General features: G+C 43.5%; 1 protein-coding gene across 2 annotated transcripts in view; it reads left to right on the forward strand.

Moving 5' to 3' along the window:
• The window catches only part of DBF4 (DBF4 zinc finger), a 38,726-nt gene that overhangs the window by 12,171 nt on the left and 6,064 nt on the right, over positions 1-20,491 (forward strand). For both annotated transcript variants that reach the window (XM_060248450.1, XM_060248451.1), the window contains exons 6-11: positions 1,821-1,890; positions 1,990-2,066; positions 4,340-4,370; positions 9,222-9,264; positions 10,168-10,299; positions 14,947-15,058. In XM_060248450.1, the coding sequence (XP_060104433.1) occupies positions 1,821-1,890; positions 1,990-2,066; positions 4,340-4,370; positions 9,222-9,264; positions 10,168-10,299; positions 14,947-15,058 (465 nt within the window). The remainder of the gene's footprint in view (positions 1-1,820; positions 1,891-1,989; positions 2,067-4,339; positions 4,371-9,221; positions 9,265-10,167; positions 10,300-14,946; positions 15,059-20,491) is intronic.

The raw sequence follows: 20,491 nt of genomic DNA on the forward strand, positions 1-20,491 counted from the left end.
CTAACCTATTGTAGTTACAGTTGGGGGCCATTTTTGGAAATTCATGTATTGAGAAGAAGGGTAGGATGTACACTATCTAAAATAATGCAGTTTTGGTCCATGTTTCTGGTAAAGTGGAAACTCCATTTCATGTGATTTTGATTATGGAATGGAGGGTTGTTAACAGTTCTAGATTTTTTTAATGTAAGAAACAACTGGATCCTACTAAACACAATTATAAAACTTCATTAGATGAAGACATGGTTCAGTATGCAACCAGCTGATGTCATATTCTTTAAAATATGAATGGGCCTCTCTTCTATCTTCCCAGTTAAAATCCCTCACAAAAGCTGGATTCATTTGTTATTATCCTTTTTCTCAGATACAACCAATCCCTAAAGCATTTTAAAGATTCCTTGTTTTATCTGTTAGGATTTGGCCTGAAACTTTAATGTGTCTGGCAAACAACAAGAATCCTTATAAAGATAAGAAGCAGGGAAGGAAGGAGAGAGGTCATTTTCCAATGAGCCTTCACTAAATGAAAACAACTAGAGCACAGAGCATTGACCATGAAATGCTGTAATGTATGGCAGTAACTCAGAAATAGGGTTGCAACTTACAGATGCACACTTGAACAACACCTGAACAGCATACTCAAGACTGCTACAGCACAGACATTGTTTCCAGACTTTGATGCAATAAGTCAGAGCAAGTGGTGTCAGTTATCAGAGACTGTTAAATAAACAAAATATTTCTAAAGTGCTAATGTTATAAGAATGTTTTAAGTTTTTTTAAAAAATCTTTACTTGTGTTCGTCTGTGTCCTTTATAAAGTTTATATCTCCACTACCTGGCATTACATTTTATGACACACATGATCCAGCCTGACATCTCATTTATGTCATATTTGGCCCTCATAACAAATGAGTTCGACACCTCTGCCCTAGAGTATTCAGCATGTTACGTGGCCATGATTCTTAGCCCCATGCTTAGGCTGGTAGCGGTCAGACTTACGTATGCATCTGGGATTTTTCCCCCTACTTCTTTGAAAAGAAAATGGTGCAAAAATGGGAAACTGATTTTTGGCCCTTGTTTTCTCACTGCCTTACCCATATATCCCTTATTCCGTATTTCTCATCTTCATTATGTGTCACTTTCCTGCCATTCTGCCATCATTCCATCTTAATTTTCTTTTTTCATGTTCTGTATAAAAAGTAAAAAAGGTTCAATAAAAATACATCTGAAAAGAAAATGATGCTCTGCCTATTCACCTTTTCCTCCATAGGCATAGTGCAGATAATTTGATGGCTGTTTAGGTGCTGCTGCATTTGCGCATGCTGAAATACCATAACTGCTAAAAATAGTACACAGCTCTTTTCAACAGCCTTGCCTTAAGCTATGCAGGTCTACATCTGGTCAACTCCTGTATGAGAAATCATCTGGGAATACTATATACCAGGGGTAACCAAACTTGCTTAATGTAAGAGCCAGATAGCATAAACGTCAGATGTTTGAGAGCTGCAAGACATGAACGTTGGGTGTTTGAGAGCTGCAAGACAGGAAGAAAGACAGGCAAACAGATGGGGAGGGGGGAGGGAGAGGTGGAAAGAAAGCAGCTAAGCTATAGGCTGGCTTGGCAGGAGAAGTGATTTAAAGAGAAATGCCTTCTCAAAGCCAGCTGACGGGGTGGTGGAGGCTTCGATATCCAAACAATACGTTGAAAGAGTCAGATATGGCTCCTGAGCTGCAGTTTGGCCACCCCTGCTGTATACTTTGTCTTGATTTCTATGAGGGAAGAAGGTGGGATATAAGTGTTACAAATAACAAACTCTTGTCTTTCAGGAATTAATCCCTTCAGGTAGTATACTATCCAATGCAATGAGCTGGGGAGTAAAAATACTTCATGTTGATGGCAAGTATTTTTTTTTTCAATTTGTAAACAATAAAGCTCATGTTCATTTTATTGCTAACCTTTTAGAAGCTACATTCAGTGTTTTTGCTTCCTAAATAGATATTAAGAACTATATTGATCAAAAGAAAAAAGATCTCTGTATGATCAAGAAGTCCAGCTCAGAAGTCAAAGATGTGGTAAGTAGACATCTATGTGTAGTCATAAAACAGTGGCAAAAAGCAATGCATCTGGGGATGTAGGCTAGAGGGGCAACGCCAATGCAGGATACATTACATTGGATCCAATTATTCTTTCTCACTTAAACTTCTAACTGTCAAAGAAAGAAGTAAAGTAATTAGATCTCACCTCATTGTATTGTGACTTAACCTTTGAACAGGTAATTCAGACTTGCGGAGAATGTTTAGCAAGCTGCAGGTCTTTCCTTCCCTTTGCTGGAGATCCATTGTGGTGTGGTAGTTAAGAGTGTCAGACTTAAATCTGAGATACCTGGGTTCAAGGCACCCCCTCTCGTGCCATGGAAGCTTACTAGGTGACCTTGGGCCAGGCACACTGTCTCAGTCTGATGTACATCACAAAGTTGCCGTGAGGATAAATTTAAGGAGATAAGAATGAGTAAACCATTTTGGGTCCCCACTGTGGATGAAGGTGGGATATAAAGAAATTAAATAAATAAAATACTGGTGCCTTCCTATAGGCCTGCCGCTGCCTGGTTTCCAACCATTTATTCTTAGACTTTGTGAATGGAATGATGTGCAAGTGACACTCTCAGTCCCTTAATTATGATTAAGGAAAGGGGAGATGCTTTATGGTTCATTTTGAGGTATTTGTTATCACATACAAAGCCCTTCATAGCCTTGTCCCCTTGCATCTGCAAGACTGTCTCTCCTCATATGCTCTCTCATGACAGCTTCACTAATCTGAGCAGGACTTTCTGCAGGTGCCACCCTGCAAATGAGCAAGAGCAACAAGTGCCCATGCATGTGCCGTCTTTGTTGTGGCTCACACCTTATGAAATAGCCTGCTTGATGAGATTAGGAAGAGTGGCACTCTCCTGACATTCTGCAAACTACAAAAAATGGAATTATCCAGGAGGCGTCCCCCCCCTCACTTGTAATAGGATTATATTATAATTGAATAGTTCAGAAAGAGGCTTCAATTAAGGGAAAGGGGCTGTAGACTGTTGCCATGTACTATCTGTTACCTGTTATCCTGCTATATCATTTTCACATCATTTAGCTTATGCTTGGTTTTAGATTTCTAGAATCTGAATCCTTTTACATTACTTATTGAGTGCCGCATCCTGTTGATTGTATCCACCTTGAGTCTCAGTGAGAAAAGCAGACTATAAATAACAAAGATGAAATACATGTGGATAAAATAAATAACATTCCTTTTCCATCCGTTTGAATCTAGACAAGTTCCTCTGTCTTTTCTCAGCTGGCTTTTGCTGTTAAACTGACTTTGACTCTGACCTTAAGCATGATTAATGTTGTTCAATTTTAAAATGGTAACCATGATTAAAGTTGATGCAGACATAAGCCTTAACTATGATGTGTGTAAAAGAATTCTTGATGGAGAGGAGAGGAAATATTATGAAAAAGCTTGTATTCTGTTTCTGACTATGTTGCCTAATCACAGTTCTGTTTAAGCCGTTTATGTGTTGATAATTATTAATGCATTCTCTATGAGCATGGAGGTTAGCTTGTCTGCACTTTGTGCAGCTGCTTTGTTCCCCGTGGTGCAGAATGTTAAAGCTGCAGTACTGCAGTCCTAAGCTCTGCTCACAACCTTTCGATCTCTGGTGGAAGCTGGGTTTTTAGGTAGCTGGCTCGAGGTTGACTCAGCCTTCCATCCTTCCGAGGTCGGTAAAATGAGTACCCAGCTTGTTGGGGGGAAACATCCCGTAAAAATTCTGCTGTGAAAACATGAGAGCAACGTCACCCCAGAGTCGGAAACGATTGGTGCTTGCACAGGGGACCTTTCCTTTTCTTTTGTTCGTGGTATATCACTTGGTTTGATTTGGTTTGGCTTATGCTGACTGTACTTTGATACTTCTTTAAATGGCAATCCTAAACATATTCTTGGAGATCAATTCCACTGAAGTTAGTAGGATTATTTTATGAATAAACTTGGTTAGGATAGATCTGTTATTTTTAAAGTTCTGTTTACTTTGATGCTCACTTAGTTGTTACATCCATCTGATTTGGCTCTGTCATCAAGCTACTTTGTTTGTGCCCATTTTAAGTTTCCTAGTGTGAATATCGACAAGTTGTTAGTCGTTCAAATAATTTAGAAAATCTATATGAACCATTTCAAGTAAGATTATATTTCTCATGTGCTCATAGTTACTGAGAAGGGTGGTTAAACATCTACACTTTTGTTTCTACTTTGCTCCTCTTTCTATGCTCAGTAAATACAAAATACTAACTCCAGTCTTTCTTTTAATTAGGAAAAAAAGTCTTCTGCTCAGAAAACAAAGAGTAAGTATTAGAGAAATGACTAGGACTTTGTTGTCTATTCCATTAAATAACAAAACAGAAATATTAATGGATTTTTCTTAATATGAGTGCCGTTATACCAAATCAGATAATTATCATATCTATTGTTGAAAGGAATATGTACAGTATGTCACAGAAGTGATTACATCTCCTCACATTTTGTAAATATTTTATATCTTTTCATATGACAACACTAAAGAAATGACACTTGGCTACAATGTAAAGTAGTGAGTCTACAGCTTGTATAACAGTGTAAATGTGCCGTCCCCTCAAAATTACGCAACACACAGCCATTCATGTCTAAACTGCTGGCAACAAAAATGAGTACACCCCTAAGTGATAATGTCCAAATGGGGCCCAAAGTGTCAGTATTTTGTTTGGTCGCCATTATTTTTCAGTACTGCCTTAACCCTCTTGGGCATAGAGTTCACCAGAGCTTCACAGGTTGCCACTGGAGTCCCCTTCCACTCTTCCATGACAACATCACATAGCTGGTGGATGTTAGAGACCTTGTGCACCTTCACCTTCCATTTCAGGATGCCCCACAGATGCTCAATAGGGTTTAGGTCTGGAGACATGCTTGGCCAGTCCATCACCTTTACCCTCAGCTTCTTTAGCAAGGCAGTGGTCGTTTTGGAGGTGTGTTTGGGGTCATTATCATGTTGGAATACTGCCCTGTGGCCCAGTCTCTGAAGGGAGGGGATCATGCTCTGCTTCAGTACGTCACAGTACATGTTGGCATGCATGGTTCCCTCAATGAACTGTAGCTCCCCAGTGCCAGCAGCACTCATGCAGCCCCAGACCATGACATTCCCACCACCATGCTTGACTGTAGGCAAGACACACTTGTCTTTGTACTCCTCGCCTGGTTGCCGCCACACACGCTTGACACCATCTGAACCAAATAAGTTTATTTTGGTCACATCAAACCACAGGACATGGTTCCAGAAATCCATATCCTTAGTCTGCTTGTCTGCAGCAAACCGTTTGCAGGCTTTCTTGTGCAACATCTTTAAAAGAGGCTTCCTTCTGGGACGACAGCCCTGCAGACCAATTTGATGCAGTGTGTGACGTATGGTCTGAGCACTGACAGGCTGACCCCTCACCCCTTCAACTCTGTAGCAATGCTGGCAGCACTCATATGTCTATTTCCCAAAGCCAACCTCTGGAGATGACGCTGAGCACCGGCACTCAACTTCTTTGGTCGACCATGGCGAGCCCTGTTCTGAGTGGAACCTGTCCTGTTAAATCGCCGTATGGTCTTGACCACCGTGCTGCAGCTCAGTTTCAGGGTCTTGGCAATCTTCTTATAGCCTAGGCCATCTTTATGTAGAGCAACAATTCATTTTTTCAGATCCTCAGAGAGTTCATTGCCATGAGGTGTCATGTGGAACTTCCAGTGACCAGTATGAGGGAGTGAGAACGATAACCTGCTTCCCCTTCACACTTGACACCTTGTACCACTAATGAGTCACATGACACCAGGGAGGGTGGCAGAGCAGTTTTTAAACTAAATCTTGGGGGAAAGCCGACAGGAGATGGAATGTCTCTGGTTCGGGAGGACTCATCTCAAAGAGATGAAGGGTTGGCTTCTATTTTTCTACCGAGTAACGGATCAGAGTTGTCCACTGTGATGGTGACAAACAGTATGGACTCTCTGCCAGAGTCTCGAGGCGGCAGGACAGAGGTGGCGGGCCTAGCTTGCCTGGGAAATTATAAATGTTTGTATGCAAATGCTAGAAGTGTCCGAAGTAAAATTGGTGAATTGGAATGTTTAGTGTTGGGAGAAAACATAGACATTGTGGGAATTTCAGAAACTTGGTGGAATGAGGAGAATCAGTGGGACACGGTGATTCCTGGATATAAGTTATATCGGAAGGATAGGGAGGGAAGGGTTGGAGGTGGGGTGGCTCTGTATGTCAGAGAGGATATACGGTCCAGTAAGACTGAGGTCAGAGAATTAGATTCCCTTTTAGAAATGCTTTGGGTTGAAATAGAGGGCCCAAAAGGAAATTTAACTATGGGAGTTTGTTATCGCCCACCAAATCAAAAGAGAGAGGACGATTATAATATGATGGAAGGATTAAAGATAGCGGCTAAACGTAAAAACTGTGTCGTAATAGGTGATTTTAACTACCCGCAGATTGATTGGGTCAATATGTGTTCTGGTCGAGAGAAAGAGATTGAGTTTCTTGATGCTCTCAATGACTGTGCTATGGAGCAGATGGTCTCAGAACCTACCAGAGGTGGGGCGATCCTGGATCTGGTCCTAAGTAATGCCCAAGACTTAGTGAGAGACGTAAAAGTGATTGCGCCGCTTGGGAACAGTGACCATAATGTTATTGATTTCACCGTTTGTATAAATAGGGAGTTGCCCAAAAAGACCGCCACAACCACATTTAACTTTAAAAGGGGTAAATTCTCTGAGATGAGGAGGCATGTGAGGAGGAAACTGAAAGGAAAGGTAAATACGGTCAAAACCCTTGGGGAAGCTTGGAGACTATTTAAAACTATAATCCTAGAAGCTCAGATAAAATACATACCACAAGTTAGGAAAGGCACAAACAGGTATAAGAAGAGGCTAGCATGGTTAACAAACAAAGTAATGGAAGCTGTAAAAGGTAAGAAGGACTCCTTTAAGCGGTGGAAAACCAGTCCAAGTGAGATTAATAAAAGGGAACACAGGCAGTGGCAAATCAAATGCAAGACTGTGATCAGGCAGGCAAAAAGGGACTATGAGGAGCATATTGCAAAAAACATAAAGACCAACAATAAAAATTTCTTCAAATATATTAGAAGTAGGAAACCAGCCAGGGAAGCAGTGGGGCCCTTGGATGACCATGGGGTAAAAGGATTACTGAAGGAGGATGGGGAAATGGCTGAGAAGCTGAATGCATTTTTTGCCTCCGTCTTCACCGTGGAAGATGAGAAGTGTTTGCCCGCCCCAGAACCACTAATATTGGAAGGGGTGTTGAAAGACCTGAGTCAGATTGAGGTGACAAAAGAGGAGGTCCTACAACTGATAGACAAATTAAAAACTAATAAGTCACCGGGTCCGGATGGCATACATCCGAGAGTTCTGAAAGAACTCAAAGTTGAACTTGTGGATCTTCTAACAAAAATCTGTAATCTTTCATTGAAATCTGCCTCTGTTCCTGAGGACTGGAAGGTAGCAAATGTCACCCCCATCTTTAAAAAGGGTTCCAGAGGAGATCCGGGAAATTACAGGACAGTCAGTCTGACTTCAATACCGGGAAAGTTGGTAGAAACCATTATCAAGGACAGAATGAGTAGGCACATTGATGAACACAGGTTATTGAGGAAGACTCAGCATGGGTTCTGTAAGGGAAGATCTTGCCTCACTAACCTGTTACATTTCTTTGAGGGGGTAAACAAACTTGTGGACAAAGGAGACCCGATAGATGTTGTTTACCTTGACTTCCAGAAAGCTTTTGATAAAGTTCCTCATCAAAGGCTCCTTAGAAAGCTTGAGAGTCATGGAGTAAAAGGACAGGTCCTCTTGTGGATCAAAAACTGGCTGAGTAATAGGAAGCAGAGAGTGAGTATAAATGGGCAGTCTTGGCAGTGGAGGACGGTGAGCAGTGGGGTGCCGCAGGGCTCGGTACTGGGTCCCATGCTCTTTAACTTGTTCCTAAATGATTTAGAGTTGGGAGTGAGCAGTGAAGTGGCCAAATTTGCGGATGACACTAAATTGTTCAGGGTGGTGAGAACCAGAGAGGATTGTGAGGAACTCCAAAGGGATCTGTTGAGGCTGGGTGAGTGGGCGTCAACGTGGCAGATGCGGTTCAATGTGGCCAAGTGCAAAGTAATGCACATTGGGGCCAAGAATCCCAGCTACAAATACAAGTTGATGGGGTGTGAACTGGCAGAGACTGACCAAGAGAGAGATCTTGGGGTCGTGGTAGATAATTCACTGAAAATGTCAAGGCAGTGTGCGTTTGCAATAAAAAAGGCCAACGCCATGCTGGGAATTATTAGGAAGGGAATTGAAAACAAATCAGCCAGTATCATAATGCCCCTGTATAAATCGATGGTGCGGTCTCATTTGGAGTACTGTGTGCAGTTCTGGTCGCCGCACCTCAAAAAGGATATTATAGCATTGGAGAAAGTTCAGAAAAGGGCAACTAGAATGATTAAAGGGCTGGAACACCTTCCCTATGAAGAAAGGTTGAAACGCTTAGGGCTCTTTAGCTTGGAGAAACGTCGACTGAGGGGTGACATGATAGAGGTTTACAAGATAATGCATGGGATGGAGAAAGAGAGAAAAGTACTTTTCTCCCTTTCTCACAATACGAGAACTCGTGGGCATTCGATGAAATTGCTGAGCAGACAGGTTAAAACGGATAAAAGGAAGTACTTCTTCACCCAAAGGGTGATTAACATGTGGAATTCACTGCCACAGGAGGTGGTGGCGGCCACAAGCATGGCCACCTTCAAGAGGGGGTTAGATAAAAATGGATGGGCCATTGGCCTGATCTAACATGGCTTCTCTTATGTTCTTATGAGGGAAAACGGCTACTTGGGCCCCATTTGGACATTATCACTTAGGGGTGTACTCACTTTTGTTGCCAGCAGTTTAGACATTAATGGATGTGTGTTGCATAATTCTGAGGGGACAGCACATTTGCGCTGTTATACAAGCTGTAGACTCACTACTTTACATTGTAGCCAAGTGTCATTTCTTCAGTGTTGTCACATGAAAATATATATTTAAATATTTACAAAATTTGAGGGGGTGTACTTTCTTCTGTGACATACTGTATATACTTTATTTAGGAACAGTTTTTTATAGATTTCAATTCATTTGAACAGGTATACTGAAAAATCCTTTCCTGAAAGTAGAGGACAGAAGATGGTAAGTGCTAGTTTTCAACAGAATTAACATGCATTATCTAGTGTATTAGAAGTTTTGAGTGGCATTCTATTGTTGAGATATTAAGAATGTGCTATTAATTAAGAATTACTATATTAATTGTACTATTAATGATATGTTTGTACTAGAAAGAAAAAATAGATGGAATGGGGAGAAGGAAAATTAAAGTATATTATGTCATGCATAGTGGGCTCATTGGATGGTAACATGGCATCCAGTTTATCAGTAGAATTTCTCTAGATATTCTGTGTGTCTGTTAAGACCAGTTGCTTGGTCTCAAATGTTGTATTGCAGCTGAGTTGGTTTGAAGAAATATGTACATTCAAATATGAAGGACAGAGTTTCTCTAAGCCTAGTGGGAGGAGGGAAGTAGCAGATGGGGAAGGAAAACTTAGAGGACATAGTTGCTGTTTGACTTTCTCATGGAACAAACTCGGCTGGAAGTATAAATGTTCCACCAACCTTGGATCACAGGAATGACACATAAAAGGCCAAAAAAGAAGAATGTGGAGGCAGTCTATTGTATGTTGTAATTGCAGCTTCCCACACTCCTGGATGAATGGCATAGGCTTGTATGGGGTCTGAACTCTCTAAGGCAGAATGTAGAGTTGGCATAGAGAGAGAATAACAACTATATTATTCGCCTGTAGCCATTTGATATTCATAGCAAATAGCAGAGTAATATTGGGAATGGAGCAAGGAGGGAGGTAAAATTGATTTCATTGTAACTACTTTGAGCAAGGACAAAAAGTGGTACAGAAATATTATAAATATTACACACAAGATAGTCCTATGTAAAATGGATGTTCATCACTTTTTTGAATATTTATGAGTGTATGTATGCTCAGTAGCATGGAGATAACTTTATTTTCTCCTCTATTATAGTAACTACAGACCATTTTACTTGCAACTATCCAGCTTTCCAGTTGTCAGCTATTCTAATCCAAAACCCTGCAGTCCATTTGATGTTGAAAAGAAGAATGTTAATGGCCAAAAGCAAATTCAAATGAGGCAAAGGTAATTGAAGGGGACTAGGATAAAAAAAAATTGTGCACAATGTCAAAATCTGGTAAATGGCTAGAGAGGATAGAAGCAAGCCTTAATTTTTACAAAAACCAAAAAAACACCTGGTATATAAGTCAGATATTACAGTGGCAAACAAAAAAGTAGATAAGCCACCTGTTTTTTTTGTTGTTGTATACTACTTGGAAATGAAAATTCACTTTGCTCCCCCAGAGCAGATAGAAGCCCTACATGAGATACAGGGGTGAGGGAAAATATGTGCATTGGAAAGGAGTCTGGGGTCTGGAAACCTGGTAATCAAAGGTACAAGAAGTTCAAGAAAGGTTGGTAGTTGAAAGAAGGATTCAGAGTAAGCCCTGAGTTGAGAAACCTGTGAATATAATTGGTGGAAGAAAAAGATGCCTGAAGGGGAAAAAATGAAGGAAGGGTTACAAAGAATTGAGGAAAAAGGGAGGCAGAAGGCTAAAAACTTTACAAGCTAACAGAAGGGGATAGTGTACTATTCTGTGATTCTGTGGGCAAGGAAGTATGTGGAGTGATGAGGATGGAAAGGGGCTGAATTTCAAATATTGACTTGAATCCATATCTTAGTCAGCAGGTCTTCAATTTATTGTGTAACTGTCAATCTAGCAGCATTTAGCCAATCATATTTGTCCCAGATCTCTGCTTTTGAGTAGCCATATGATATATATCAGGCAATCGTACTGTAATTGAACATCCTTTCCAATAATGCTTTTTGGGAAATTACATTGGTATAGATCCTTTCCCCACTCTAATGCAGTTTTTAATGGAACACTTCTTGCAGAACTGGGTTTCCCCAATCCAGCATTTGGTCTTCTTCCAATAAGTGAATCCTTCAGTAGTACTTTATATTTACAGTTTCAGAGTTTGAGTGTCTGAGTACTCTGTTATATGTCACAAGAAGCAACTGAGTAGGCCTTTTTGCAATATTTATGTACTTTTTTTGGATCTGAATTTAATGCCCTCTCAGTCTAGTATCTAGTTGAAACATAAGCTCTTGTATGGTTCATTTCACCACATATAAATATCTCACAATTTCTTCTGCTGCTCGAAACAATTTCTCTGCTTGTAAATGCCTCATAGGATTGTTTACTTTTGAGATCACTTTTGCATTCCTAGTCTATAGGATATAGGAAGTCACAGAAGAAAACTAGGTTGGTGTAGGAAAGCTACTTCATTTCACACATTCCAGAATTCATTGTTCAGTTACTCCACAAATTCATATCAGCTGGTTGCCTGCTTTTTATTCCAGCAGAAAGAAGTTGCCGTAACCACTGATCCCTGTGGAATCATCTGATTATCAGTATGATACAGAATCTTAATTGAAATTCCTACAAAAATATAGCTGCTTATAACAACTGGCAGGTTGTTATAATCAGGTCACATTGTTTATAGCATGCCATACTTTAGTAAGCTTGCTTGTTTGTACTTTCTCATTCTGTAATCCTGGGCTATCGTGCTTTTCATTTTGATGTTTTAGATTGTATAAATGCATTGTTCTTATTCTGTAGTCTGATTTACGTCTCAGCAAGGAAAGTAGACTATACATAAAGTAAATAAATGGTGGAGATCGCATTAGCGCATTGTACTTCTGCTTACTGTCACAGTTACTATTTGATAATAAGTAATGGTGTTGTGCTGCATGAAGGTGAGAAGCATACAATCAATAAAATGGGCACAAGAGGTACAGCTTTATTTGATGAAAAAGGCTGGGCAAAAGTAAAGTTATTTAGGAGTGCAAATGATAAGAGAATTACTAGAATGGAGCTTCTGGTCTGTGCGTCAGTCAGTTTGGACACAGTAGACTTTGGGGTTGACAGATTGTTATGCTTTGAGTAGCTGTACTTCATTCTCCATCTTGCTCTAGGAAAAGGATTATAGTTTGCAGCCTGCTATTTTTGAATCTATGTGGGTGGCACCTTAGAGCTTATGGCTGTGTCAGTTGCTGGCATCTTTCTGTTGGACTATGGGAGATAACAGATTGGATCCAGCAGAACATTTCTACTAACGGATGGGACTGGGATTTCACCCAGTTCCTCCACCCCTTGTTGCACTCTTCCAACTCCCCCTTCATGCTGTCGTTGGAGGCCCCCGTCCTTTAAGACCAGCTTTTGGGAGGTATTTGGGGTTGCAGCTGTGAGGGGATGAGGTCCCACTCTATTGATGGAAATCACTTCATCAATGGGGATTTTTCAAGGAATCCAAGCCTTCCCTTATGGTAAGAGTGAGTCCCTGGGGCTGTTTCTAAGTTACGCATGAAGGGATGAGATTATTATGGTCTAATTGTTGTTACTAATGTGTGAAGTTATTCCATCAGATCATGATTGGTGACAATCCAGGTTCATTTCAGCCTGGATTTGGGACAGAAATGGCCTCTCTGACTGATTGTCATGCCCCCTGTTGATTCTCCTCAGATATCTTGACCACTGTATTTTGGTGGTTACACTCTTACTTGACTGGCTGACTCCAGAAGGTAGTTCTGGGTGATTGCTGCTCAGCTCAATGGCAGTTATGCTGTGGGGTCCTGCAGGGTTTCATCTTATTCACTGTGGTTCTTTGACATCTACATGAAGTCTGTGGGAGAGAGCCTCAGGGAATTTGGAGCAAAGTGCCATTAATATGTTGATGACACCCAGCTCTGTTATTCCTTAACAACGGATTCAGGTGGGCCTGTAGAAGTTCTAAATAGGTTCCTGGAGAAAGTAATGGGATGGGTGAGACTGACAAGACTATTAAAATTGTCCCAAGATTGAGGAATCAGCCAGGCTTTGAGGGGGTTGCACTCCCTCAAGGTTAAGGGTGGTTAAGGGTGATGCAGAACTCTCCTATGGGTCAGAGGATCAGATGTTCTCTGTGTCAGCTTTGGTTATTCATACCAGCTATGACTATTCCTTGAAAAGTTTGACTCAGTGTGACCATGTTCTAATTACATCTAGTTTAGATTACTGTAATATGCTCTATATGGGGCTGTTTTTGAAAACTGTCAAGAAACTTCAGCTGGTCCAAAGTGTGGCAGCCGGGCTACTGTTGGGTGGGTTACAGGGCTGTATTCCTGTGTTGCTGAAAGATCTGTACTGGTTGCTTATTTTAAGGGGCACAGTTCAAATTGTTGCTTGTATTATTATTATTTTTTATTACATTGATGAATTGCCCTGTCCCGGCTAGTGCCAGGCTCAGGGCAATGTACAACATTAAAAAATACATACATACATACATACGTGTATATACATTAAAAAATTAGTTACATTAATCAGTTACATTAATGTAATCAGTTACATTAAAAAATTACAAACCCTGATGGCATCTTTTAAAGTGTTAAAGTCTTAAATGGCTTGAGTTCAGGGTAGACAGGGTTCCCCCCCCCCGGTAGTGACACCTTGCCTTGGGAATGATGTTTCTTTTGAGGCTTTGCTACTCTCTTTTAGGTGCCAAGCCAAAATGTCTGTTTTCCCTGTTTTCTATTAAGAGTTGATCTTTTAACACCATTGCAATTTTAGCCTGAAAACTGTTCATTCTAAGGTGCTTTATGTTTAATGTTCATTTGCTCTGGCCGCATTTAAAGTGTGTGTGTTGGGGGCAGGGCTGGCTCGCCCACTAGGCAAACTAGGTGGTTGCCTAGGGCACCGAGAGGTCGGGGGCGGCAAAGTGGGCTCTCGCCCCCCCCTCCAGTGTCCCAGGCAAACGCTTAGTGCAGAAGTGAGTTTGATTCCCCACTCCTCCACATGCACCTGTTGAGTGACTTTGGGTTAGTCGCAGTTCTTGAAAGAGCTGCTCTCTCAAGAGCAGATCTCAAAAAATCTCTCTCAGCCCCACCTACTTCACAAGGTGTCTGTTGTGGAGAGAGAAAGGGAAAGACTGTCAGCTGCTCTAAGACTCCAAGTGAGGGGCAGGGTATAAATCCAATCTCCTCCTCCTCCTTCCTTCCACCAATTTTCACTTTCATCTAAATCAGGGGTGTCAAATGTCTGGTCTGCAGGCCAGAACCAGCCTGCCCAGGCCCATAGGATTCTTTTCTCCCCCCCTCCCTCCTCCTGTCCTCACCTTTTGAAACTCCGAGGCTGCCAAAGTTCCTTGTTCTTTCTGCCTTGTCTTTGCTGACTGCAGCAGGAAGCAAGGCTGTAAGGAAAATGTGGTCTTTGTGTTCAGATAAATAGGGCCCCAGAGACCTTAATGGAAAATCCATTCCACATTTTCCTTGCAATTTTGTCTGTGTTGCAATGTGTTTCAGTGGCGTGGAGATCAGATTCACTTTTCAGCATTCCTATAGGCAGCTGAAGCTCATGCTTCCTGGAGTTGTGTCCTTGCAAATAGAGGGCTGATGCTTTGAGCCAGCTTGTCTATAACAGCATAATAATAGTATAAATAACTGCAGTGTTCCCAGGAAACTTCATTTGCTGCTACCCTCCCCCCCTTTTTTTTGTGCTGCCTTATCCTTTATCCTGAGTATTCTTAGTACTTTGAAGCTTTGCGTATTCAGTTTGCAAGTTTTCCCAATCGGTCAGTGATGTTATATCATTAAATAAGGTGAGCTATTTGGACATATTAGCAAACAGGTAGATGAGACCTTGGCATCTCTGTTATAGAATGTAGATTAAGAGGTCTTTTGTTTCTCTTGACTAGAACCCCAGCAAACAATGACAAAGAGAGCTTTCCAGCTCAGCTTCCTGCAAAACACAAGAAAAGAAAAGGATATTGTGAATGTTGTATGAAAAAGTATGATGATCTTCAGACTGTAAGTACACCTTTCCTAGGTAACTAGCTTATTTATGTTGTATAAATATACCTAAATTCTGACATCTTTAGCTTTTTGGGGACAGGTCTTTTACATCACTTTTTGCTAAGTTGGTTTTGTTAGTGTCTGATCCCTTGTCAGAAGAAAGTTAAATAGATGTCATAAAGTTGTAACTCAGCTCATCATTTTTTGTAAATTAAAATTTAAAAGTTCTGCAGAGTAATTAGGTAATATCATGGATGAAGATAGTACAAGTTCTCTGGCATAAAGAACCATCTTATAAAGTAATCATAAAGAAAATGTATTTAATATATAAATGTATTCCTAGTCTTTATTATGGATATGTATTTGTTTAACATATTTTGGACATGAGTGCTTCTGTCAGCTTCTCAGGAAATTTTGTTAGGGAGGCAGAGAGAAACTGCTATCTTTGGATAAGCTGAATGCTTTTACCAGTACGGAAAACATATGAAGCAACAACAAAAACTTAGAAACATGTGTCCATGTCAGTTGGAAGGTGTTTCTGTTATGTAGGATTTAGAGCGCTTAACAGTGTTGGGCATGTCCTGGCTATATAGTAGTATTTTAACAAAAGGGTCAACATCTATATCTTTTGAAAAGCAGTCTGTTTTCTTGAGAGTGAATGGTCTGCAGACTGTTGAAGCCCTTGCTATTGTTGTTAGAAGTATGAGTGAAGTTAAGGGTTTGAAGTTTGGTGATAATATTACAGAAATACTGTTACATGCTCATGGTTTATTTTTTTTAGTCGTGTTTATCAACTTAAGGGGTTAGTCATAATACTTCAGATATCTAGTACACAAATGTTCAGCGGGTTATAAGATCTTCAAAAATCTGAAGTAATTGGCTACAATTTATTAACTCAGCTAGACTGATGCACTACATGTTTAATATAAAGCAACAAATTTTAAATATATATCTGGATCCTCCCAAATATTGAGAAAATGCAAGATTATAAACATGTTACAAAGCAGTCTAAGATTCTTGAGGAACTGTATCTCTTCCTGTTTTGTGGTTAGACAGAATACCTAAAATCTTTATTTGGAAATATTTCTCTTTATGTGAAGATCAACAGTTCTATCATTGACAACAAATTGATCTTCTTCGTGGTCTCTGTGCAGTCCCACACATGGGTCTTGCCGCAGGCAACGGATCCATTCCTCGGAGCTCCAATAGCTCGTTTATAACGTCTTTTGGCGCGCTTTCCTCCCGCTCTGGGGAGCAGGCAGCGACCGCGCATGCCTGGAGCGGGGGGAGAGCGCCCCTTCCACTCAGTTTCTTTCCTACCGCCGCCCGGACAACACCTCCCTCGCTGCGTTCCTCCTTAGCTCGTCTGTTACTTCATCCGCTTTCTTTCCTCCTTCACTGGTATCGTATTTCTATCTCTTATATCTTCTCTTTCGTCCCAAAAAAACAAAAAAACAAAAAAAAAAACCCGTTCTGCGCTTTCTTTCCCCTTTTCTCCCTTCCCCCCCCTCCCTTGTCCGGGGCGCATGGAAGGGAAAGTTACCTTCAAAAAGTGCACGCGCTGTGGGACCAAAATCCCTTCTACAGACGGCCACAGCCACTGCCTTTTTTGCTTGGGGGAATCTCACCGAGTCGACTCCTGCCCTCATTGTGCGAATTTCGGAAAGCAGGCCCGAAAAAACCGCGCGGCAAGGCTCCGGAGTTTCCTGATCGAGTTGTCCTTAAGGGCTATGCCCACATCGGGCTCGCCGCCTCCCCAACAACAAGCGGGAGATTCGGCTTCTACGGACGTGTCTCTCGCTAAACAGAAACACAAGTCCGATAAAAAATCTTCGAAGCACGCCGAGACCGGCCATAAGGCTTCGAAGAAATCGCGCCACCTGGAACCCACGGGTCCGGCGCACAAAAAGTCTCGTCATCCCGGATCGGCCGATTCGGGTCCGAGGAAACTCCACGCGCACTTGGCTCCCAAGAAGCCTCAGCCTCCAATCTCGACATCGACCTCCATGGATCCTGTGACTCCAACTCAGCCTGCTCTTCCGCTTGAGTTGACGACTCCGTCGGACGTCATCACCGACATGCCCCAACTGACGCCTCACACATCTACAGCAGTTGAGGTCATACCGGTCCACTCTCGTTCGCCCTCGGTGCACAGCGTGGTCCCGACCGACTTCCTTGAACCCGATCTTACTACTGAGTCTACCCAGACCTACCTGAAACCCCCGCTTCGAATCGGATCCTTCCGCGATATCGGGATTTCTCCCCTGTATAAGGACCTCCGAGACGTCGGGATTTCTCCCCTGTACAAGGACTCGGCCGTTCAGGCCTCAAACAAGGGGCGCTCTCGCTCACCCTCACGTCGACTACGATCCCGGTCACCGCTCAAGGCTCGCTCCAGATCACCGCGCCGGCGCCGAGACTCCGACTCCTCTGATTATTATCGGGACTATTATGCCCCCAGATACGACCGGCACCACTCTCGCTTTCATCGTCCTTCTCGTTCTCCTTCTCTTGAGGGCTCAGGTTATTCCCCGTACCAATACGAGGACTCTCCTAGACCCCGTGATCGACTCCGTGACTTTTCTCGACGACTCCGCGATTCTCCACGCCGTGATTACTCCCGGGATTGGACCCGAGAGTCACGCCCCCGCGGCTTCGACCATGACCTCTCTTCTCCACCCCGTGACCAAGATCGGACCCGTGAACATGCCTATCCTCGGGATCGGATCCGAGAGCCGGACTACTCTCGCTATTCCCCTCGACTCCGCGAAAGGCTTCGGGAATCTGTTCGTCACTCTGATCGACAGCGACCCCGGGACCACTACCAGACAGAGGACGCTAGACCGCGCACTCCATCAGCCTCGGCCGCGATTGCTCCTCCGGTCTCCACTCCTACAGACCAACCTGCTCAGACGATGAAATCTCAACCTGTTCCTTCGGACCCGATCCGACCCCCGCACTCTCCCTCGGGTGAGGATTCCCACTCCGACCCGGTATCGTCAGCATCCTCAGACTCCGAGGACCGTCCTGACTCGGTAGCCTCGGATTCGGTACCACAGCCTCGACTATCTCCATCTGATGCGTCCAAGGCCTATCTCCACCTAATTACAACCATGGCCGAAGCCCTCAACATTACTCTTCCGTCGGACTCACCTAAGGTCTCTGACCTTGTACACGACCTCGTGCAAACGGACTTTCCACCGGGCTCGCTTCTTCCCATGCTCCCGGTACACCTCGAAGGCCTCCGCGAAACCTGGGACAAACCTGCCTCGGTTCCACCTACCGCGAAACGCTTTGACTCTCTCTACAGAGTTCACGCTCCTGAGGCTAAATTTCTTGCTTCTCATCCGGCGCCCAACTCCATTATCGTGCACTCAGCCACTAAGGCTAAACCATCCAGACATCCGACACCTCCTGACCGTGAAGGCAGGAAATTGGACACCCTGGCAAGAAAAATTTTCGGCCTTGCCTCTACAAATTCTAAACTAAACAATTATTTAGCCTACTTTTCAGCCTATGTCTACAACTTGGCTAACCAATTTACGCCTCTTATTTCCGCCCTTCCTGAACCCTCCCAAAGAACGGCCTCCGGCTTGGTATCAGAGCTATCTAGAGTGTCCAAGCAACAGATCAACACCATACGCCATGCTGTTTCTTGCTCGTCCAGGGTTTTTGCATCCTCTGTTGCCTTACGACGCCACGCCTGGCTGAGGTCCACAAATCTACAACCGGACATTAAACAAAAAATAGAAGACCTTCCCTTCGATGGCCTCGGCCTTTTCCATGCTTCTACTGACGAAGTCTTAGCCTCGGTGGATGATGGCCGCAAACGTGCCAAGCGCTTGGGAGTTTCCCAACCGTTTTCCCAGCGTCCCAACCGTGCAAAGCCCTGGAGACCATCATTTCAAAGACGCCAAGGGTCACCTAAGCGTACCGACTTCTGGAAGAGGAAGACTGGCCAGCAGAAACCGCAGTTTCAACAAAGACCGCGGTCACAACAGGCCAAAAAACCCTCCCTTCCTTCTAAACAGTCTCTTTGACTCCCCCGTACCGTTCTTCAACACACGTCTGTCACCGTTCCTTCCGACTTGGAACTCGATAACAACCGACTCCTGGGTGCTGACCATCGTGCGTCTAGGTTACGCAATCGAGTTCATTTCTCCACCTCGCCACCACTATTTCACAGCTACCCCCCCCTCTCCCCTCCTCCGTCAGGAGATCCTGGACTTGCTCCACAAGGAAGCCATAGAGCCCGTTCCCCCCCTCCATCGGGGGACAGGCTTCTATTCAAGGTACTTCCTTGTCCCCAAGAGGGATGGAGGAAGGCGTCCCATTCTAGATCTAAGGAAGCTCAACAAGCACATCGCATACAGGAAGTTCAGAATGATCTCCCTGCAGTCCATTCTGCCTCTTATCCCCAGGAATTCCTGGATGGCTTCCCTAGACCTTCAGGACGCTTACTTCCATGTGACAATCCGACCTCAACATCGGAAGTATCTACGATTTGCCATGGGCCGGGACCACTACCAATATGTGTCCCTACCTTTCGGCCTCTCCACTGCGCCCCGCGTGTTCACCAAGTGCATGGCGGTGGTGGCAGCTGCACTTCGCACTCGGAACATTCCAGTCTTCCCGTACATCGACGACTGGCTCCTGGTGGCCCCGACACAACAGCAATTGGAGCACAACCTCGACACAGCTCTCACTCTTCTGAGCTCCCTGGGTCTCTGCGTGAATACATCAAAGTCGCACCTCACACCTACCCAGGACCTCAAGTTTATAGGCGCCCTTCTCTGCAGCTCCCTGCATCGAGCTTTTCTCCCAGAGGATCGGGCATGCACTATTATTGCCCTAGCCAAGGCAGTTCAACAGCAACCCCGTCAGTCTGCGTTCACAATCCAACGCCTGCTGGGCCTTATGGCTGCAACGACATCTGTCCTTCGATTTGCCAGACTGCGAATGCGACAACTGCAGATCTGGTTTGTTCGAGCCTACAACCCTCAAACGCAACCGCAAGCTGCTCTGCTCACTATCCCACAGAGAGCGCTTCTATCTCTCGCGTGGTGGACTGTGCCCAACAATCTACTAGAGGGCAAGCCGTTTCTACCGACTTCTCCTACGACCACTATAACAACAGATGCCTCCAAGTGGGGATGGGGAGCCCACCTAGAGGACAAAACTGTCAGAGGGCTTTGGACGACCACCGAGAGACTCATGCACATAAACTGCTTAGAACTGATCGCGGTGCACAGAGCTCTTCAATCATTTCTCCCATTAATAAAGGGCCAGCATGTCCAGATCTCTACGGACAACATGGCGACTGTTTATTATATAAACAAGCAAGGGGGCACCAGATCCCTCCGTCTCTGTCGTATAGCCGTACTGCTCTGGGAATGGTGTGTCAAACACAACATATTTATGACTGCCATTCATCTCCCCGGTGTGGAG

The sequence above is a fragment of the Heteronotia binoei genome, chromosome 10, assembly GCF_032191835.1.
Source record: "Heteronotia binoei isolate CCM8104 ecotype False Entrance Well chromosome 10, APGP_CSIRO_Hbin_v1, whole genome shotgun sequence".
NCBI classification, from domain to species: domain Eukaryota; kingdom Metazoa; phylum Chordata; class Lepidosauria; order Squamata; family Gekkonidae; genus Heteronotia; species Heteronotia binoei.